Source organism: Enoplosus armatus, chromosome 16 (genome assembly GCF_043641665.1).
Source record: "Enoplosus armatus isolate fEnoArm2 chromosome 16, fEnoArm2.hap1, whole genome shotgun sequence".
Taxonomy (NCBI): domain Eukaryota; kingdom Metazoa; phylum Chordata; class Actinopteri; order Centrarchiformes; family Enoplosidae; genus Enoplosus; species Enoplosus armatus.
In genome coordinates, this window is record NC_092195.1 from 6,075,313 (window position 1) to 6,081,312 (window position 6,000).

The 6,000-nt window shown below is 49.5% G+C and overlaps 1 protein-coding gene across 1 annotated transcript; it reads right to left on the bottom strand.

Moving 5' to 3' along the window:
* Nucleotides 1–114: 114 nt before the first annotated feature.
* myclb (MYCL proto-oncogene, bHLH transcription factor b) lies at nt 115–4,256 on the bottom strand. Its single transcript, XM_070922165.1, has 3 exons — nt 4,130–4,256; nt 2,584–3,261; nt 115–893 (listed from the first exon to the last, which is right to left on the bottom strand). The coding sequence occupies exons 2-3, from the start codon at nt 3,215–3,217 to the stop codon at nt 115–117; spliced, it is 1,413 nt and encodes a 470-aa protein (XP_070778266.1). The 5' UTR covers nt 3,218–3,261; nt 4,130–4,256.
* Nucleotides 4,257–6,000: the final 1,744 nt, after the last annotated feature.

Sequence of the window (6,000 nt, forward strand, 5' to 3'; positions counted from 1 at the left end):
ACCCGCACTATTCCAACGTGACCAATTCAAAGTGAACATTAGTGTCTTTTCTCCTTCATGTAGTCCCATTCAGCTCTGTGAGTGTTTGTGTGTGGTGAAGGCCGACCCCAACGCTCAGGATCGTTTGAGCTGGGCCAGCCTCTGCAGCAGCTGCAGCTGCCTGGCTTTCAGCTGCTTCCTCTCCTGAGCCTTCTGCCTCTCCCTGGCGTGCAGCTGCTGCAGGTACTCCGTGGCTCGCGTCAGGATCGCCACCTTTGGCGTCTTGGGGCAGTCCGCTAAGCCCGGGATCTCGTCCCGCAGCGACAGGAAGCGCGAGCGCAGGTCGTTCCTCCGCTTGCGCTCGAGGAAGTTGTGCGCCTTGCGTTTGTCTGTGTCCTCGCAGTCGGAGGACTGGGGGCTGGAGAAGAAGTGGGGCTTTGAGGGAGAGCTGTGCGAGGTTGAGGAGGAAGAGGAGGAGGAGGGAGGAGACGAGGGGGATGTGGAGGAGGTAGGAGAGGAGGCCCTGGGGTCAGGGGACTCTGACCGGACTCCAGCCACGGTCACGTGAGACTTCCTGCTGTCTAAGTTCAAAGGGGCGTGGCCGGGCCGGGGCTGGTGGTAATGAGAGTTCTGGTGCGGCTGGGTGGCCTGGGTGGAGGCCTCCTGTCGGACCCTCTTCCGAGGCGGCTCAGCCGGCGTAGGGAGCGTGTCTGGAGAGGGTGCAGCATAGTTGTGCTGCTGTTGGTGGATGGAGATGTGGAAACGCTTCATGCTGGGGTCGAGGGGGTCGGCTCGCACCGTTATGGTCACTGGTTTACGAGTGTTGACCAGTCGACGAGGTTTGCGTTGCTGCTTGTGCTCCACCGTCACCACATCAATCTCCTCTTCGTCCTCATCTTTGTCATCTTCATCATCTGAAAAGGGCAAGAGGGATGGTATTAAATGATGTGTTTGATTATTCAAAATACCTGGAAATGACTGCAGGTGCCAGCGACTGAGCTGAGTCGCCACCTCACGGGACACCCTCGCCCTGGCCTCCTGCCTCCTTTAAACCAATTAGATGCTTCTGTAAAAATGAACTTCACACAGCCTCATGAAATCTACATGATCTCACACACACTACAGAGTACACACTCTCACAGTGATGATTCATTGCATTGGGTCAGCTCCCTGAGTGTAAATTCGCTGAGTTCCCGGAGTGAGGATGAGAGGCAGAGACAAGGTTAGGTTAAGAAGCACTCAGGTGCAGATCAGCAACTCTTCAACGTGTTCAAATGAGCCGACTCATATTGAATGCTGCGCACGTTTAAAACCATTTGCTGCTCTATTTACTAGAGTGGAAACGGGGTATTAAACATGAGGAAAGGTCTTATCGACTTGATTCCCACCAACTGACTAGACTCTTGGGAGATTTTCAATGCTCTTTTAAATTGAAACACACTTTTAAAGTAATTGCACCTCTGTGCATTTGCCTATCATTCACAACAGCATTTATATGACAAAAGATGACATCTCACATCACAAAGCACACAGAATGAATTCCCTCGAGCAGCCGTATAATGGCTCTTTATTGGAGCCTAAGCATACATTTATTTCCTATGATTGCTCATTCTCCTCTTCTTTGAGCACATATTTTGCCCTGAAATGGTGTGAAATACTGCCTCACAAACTTGTGTCAAAGAATTCTGCAGGCCTAGCCGACCTCCTGAATGGCTAATCCCGCTCTATTCACAGCCCGGGCTGGCTCGCACCAAATCCACCCACTGACACAATTGGCGCTGCAGCCTGTTGAGTGGAGGAATGCAGCAACAAGTTCCCTTTGTGACATTCCACACACCATTAGGCATGGTCCAAGCTCAACATCACATGGCAGCCCACATACCAATAGCAATCATATGGCTTCACAGAGTGGAAAAAGGAGGTCTGGAGTCAGGGAAAAATATTGGCTATAGACATAACTAAAAAGAGGGTTGGATTTTCCCTCCCTCCCCTCCTTCTCCTCCTTCTCCTCCTTGTTACATAAAAGTTCCAATAATAATGAGTACTCTTATTGAATTCATGTCAAATGTGAGCCAGGCAGTGCGAGAGAGGATATTGTTATCATAAGTCAGACTGGAGGAGCAGGGGAGAGGGAGCAGCTGGTTTGCTGGAGCCCAGCCAAGCAGCAGATGTTTCAATGGGCGTGTCGTTCTCTGGGCTTGAAGCATGTGTTGCATGCACCAAGGTAACGCAATGCAGTCATCATGTGCCATGCCAAAGCCTCATTGCCAGATAATGGCTAATCAAAGCTAAATATTAACTAAACAAGAGAAAGAGACATGACATTTCAGGTCCAATTAACCCAAAGTCACCCATATTTTAAAAAAACATTACTAGAATTCATGAGGACAGGCAAATAGAGAAAAACTACAAAGCAGATATCCTTTTGGAAATTAAAGGAGAATTATTAAAACAGCCTGAAAAAACTATAATAAGGTGTTTTTATGGTCACTAAACTACCTATAGAGTCTGGCAGACACAGTATAGCTAACAGGATATAGTAACTGTGAGGCAACATGTTTATACTGAAAGGTCCTACATGTTCATATCCCATCTGTTACTGACCTGATGAGTCTGTGTGAGACTCGGAACCAGAGGACACTTGTTTCTTGCATCCACCGTTTAAGGGGAAAGTGAGCACCGCAGCCGGGTCCACACAGTCCGCCGCCAGTCCGCTGAGGGACGAGGCGTCGGCTGGGGCACTCTGCGCTCTCCCCGGGGATGCAACGGCAGACCCGGCTGCGACTTTGGCGGCGGCCCCCGTCCCGGGACAGGAGGCGCAGCGCTCCCCTACAACTCTCTCCAGCTGCTGTCCGGCCGAGAAGCCGCTCCACATGCAGTCCTGGATGATGATGGAGCTCAGGTTCCCGAAGGAGTCATTGGCTGTGGTCAGCTTACAGGGTAGGTCTTGCTGCTGCTCGTCCTCCTGTCCTAAGAACTGAGAGACCCACTCCAGCTTGTCCCCCAGGGACGGGCACAGCAGCCCGACCCTGCCCGAACCTTCCACCGCCCGGATGGGAGACATGGGCGGGGTCGGCACCAGCTCGAATTTCTTCCATATGTCCTCGCTGGGCGCCGTGGACTTGAAGAAATCCTCGTCCGGGTCGTGGTGGTCGTCGTAGAAATAATGTTGGTAGTGGTCGAGGTGGTCCATGTCCCAGTTTTCATAACGAGGCGCGGTGGAGCTTATGCCCGGCATGGGGGCTGCAGGCACGGGGGTGAATCACTCCCTGTTCCCTCTGTCTGCGGGGAGAGAGAGCCAACAGTTGTATCAGGACTGAGCCTTATTCTCATCAAAATAATCACACCCCTGTCCGCAGACATGTTGCCCTCTGGAAGGGGGGGGGGGCGTTTAGTGGCCATGCATAATGCAGCTATTTTGGATGCATCCTACTGGTTTAATTACATTGTTGCAGCAAACTGTTGTCCTAGCTTTCAGAGAAAAGCCTCCACACACAAAAAAAAAGGTGTGAGACAAATGAAGTACCTGTATCAGAACATGGTGTGCCAATTAAGACCACAATAGAGTCCTTATAAGGTCAACGAGACACACTGAGAGAAGACTGTGGAGATGTTTCAGGCATAAAAACAAAGCACCCTGTGCTTAAATGCCGCAAAGTTAAAAGTTAAACTACTCTTGTGTTGCTGCTGAGAAGTTCAAGTTTCGCAACAGTGTTTCATTACATAACACTGTTTTAGTAGTATACTGTGACAGACAGAGAGGGGGGGGGGGGTCTATTTTCTGCTGACTGCTCGGCGAATAGAGTGATTAAATTAGATTGAAATAGATTAATTGGATAGACAGGTACCCGTCCTGCCTGCCAAATGAACCTGGTCAGACGGTGGGAGCCGTATGTAAAGTAGTTTATCTGACTCCTCCTCGGTTCAACTCCCTATCAAGCTCAGAGAATTCAGCTGCGACTCAGAAAGCGCCCATCAGTTAATTAAGCAGCAGGCGCGCTGGAAAAGCTGCAAAACAGCCCCCCCCCCCACAATAAAAAACAACTTACAAGCGGTTAATGTGTCATCTGAAACCCCCCTGCGCATGTGTGTTAACGTCCTCGTAAGGGAAGTTGCTGGAGGCTAAAAGAAAGAAAAGGAAGAGTTTTACCTGGTGTTGAGAGTGAAAAACCTGCATGCGCCTTCATAGATCCGCCAGCGCGCACTCTTTTAAGTGTCCCAAAAAAAGCAGCAGCCGCAATGACTCCTTGCGTTATTAATCTGCCTCAAAATGTGCGCCTCCCCAGCTGACCCGATCGGCGTCTCCCCCCCCCCTCCCCTTCCGCGGGTTGTAAACATTCGCGGGGGTAAACGAGTCCGTTTGGTCGCAGTCCCACACCGCTCACAGGGCTGGATGGGGCTTCGGCTGTGGTCACTTTTCTTTGCCGACTACTGCACTATATGATCCCGGGGAAGGAGGGCTGGCTATTATGCATAAAAGGCGGGTCGTAGTAGGAGAGCCACGCCCGCTGTTTAAAGGTGCAGTACGCTCAAAACACGCACGGAGCGCTGCAGAGGGGAATGTTATGAGGGCAGAGGGTTACATGACACTGATTTCATAACAGGACACTGCTCTGCTTTTGCAATAATTATGCACACATAATATCAACGTGCGTATGTGAGTGTAAACACTTACGCATGAGCACCTGGGTGTAACCATCATGCTGCATAAAAAGGTAGGGCATCTTCTACAACTGGGGGAGCAGTTACTGAGCAGTGTGTGTGTGTGTGTGTGTGTGAGAGATGGTCACAGTGATTTCATGTGGACATATGGCTGCAGTATCCGATGTCGTCCGTGCATCTCATAGTCCCTGTAATCAATATCAAGCTTATGATGTAGAGCCCCCCCCCCCCCCCCCCCCCCCAGAGAGTCAATATGGAAGCAGTGCTCTGTGTCTGCCATGTCATGTGTGTGCCTCCTCGACAGCTGCACACACACACATATACCAACAACTGCTGACACTTGTTTTTCTGAGACCTTCTCAGTCTTCTACTCATGAAACTATGCCACAAAAAACTTTGGCACACTCGCTCTTGAGGATGATGATTGGGAAACATCCTTCCTATAACCGCTCCTGTCAAGCAGACAGCGTGAAATCCCTGTCTGTCCACCTCATCTTCCCATCAAACTCAGACACCCCCTCCTCCTCTTCCCCTTAAACCCCATCTCCTGTCACTCATCCTCGATTCTTCACCCCTCAGTTTTACTCTTGCCTACTTTTCTCCCGCCCCCGCTCCCTGCACCCCTCATGCGCCTTTATCCTCAGTCACCCCTGATCAAAAAGATCTTGACCCTACATGAAACGGGAAGACTTTAGAGGGTTATATCCCCCTTTTCCCAGGAGAGAGCCTACAAAGACAGAACTAACAGACTGGAGAAACAGAAGCTGCAATCTTTCAATTTCCCCCGTCTGTATCTCTTTCTCTCTCTCAGCTCGTCCTGTTTCTGATCCCTCTTTCTCTTGGCGCTTTTATCTCGCTCCTCTCTGTCTTCTGCCTTGTTACATACTTTGAAATACTTAATCTGCCTCCCCGCTTTGAATTAATCTTCAAAAGTGGATGGGTTCAAGGACCAGCTCCTTAAAATGAAAAGAAAAAGACATGCCTTTTTCAATCAAAAAGTAGATTCAGTGAGTTTAGCCCTCATTTATATGTACAAAAATGTACACTTTCCTATTTAAAGGCAACATGTCACTGATATGTAAATGTAAATATGATTCTGGAAAATGTTCTTTCCATGCAGATCCGTACATGGATGTGTTGTGGTGGGGCTCAGAGGGAAATAGCTAATTTACAGTAATTCCCCTATGGATTAGTTATCCTTGTTTGCATGAAAATAGGAGGGGTAACTTGTGATGTGCGCTGAACCTCTGATCTGTCTCCCTCTATTTTCTTCTTCTCTAGAAAACATCCATACATACAGTACAGACATGCAAGAGACAGTCTCAAAGGATTAGTGAAACATTATCACCCATGAGGTAC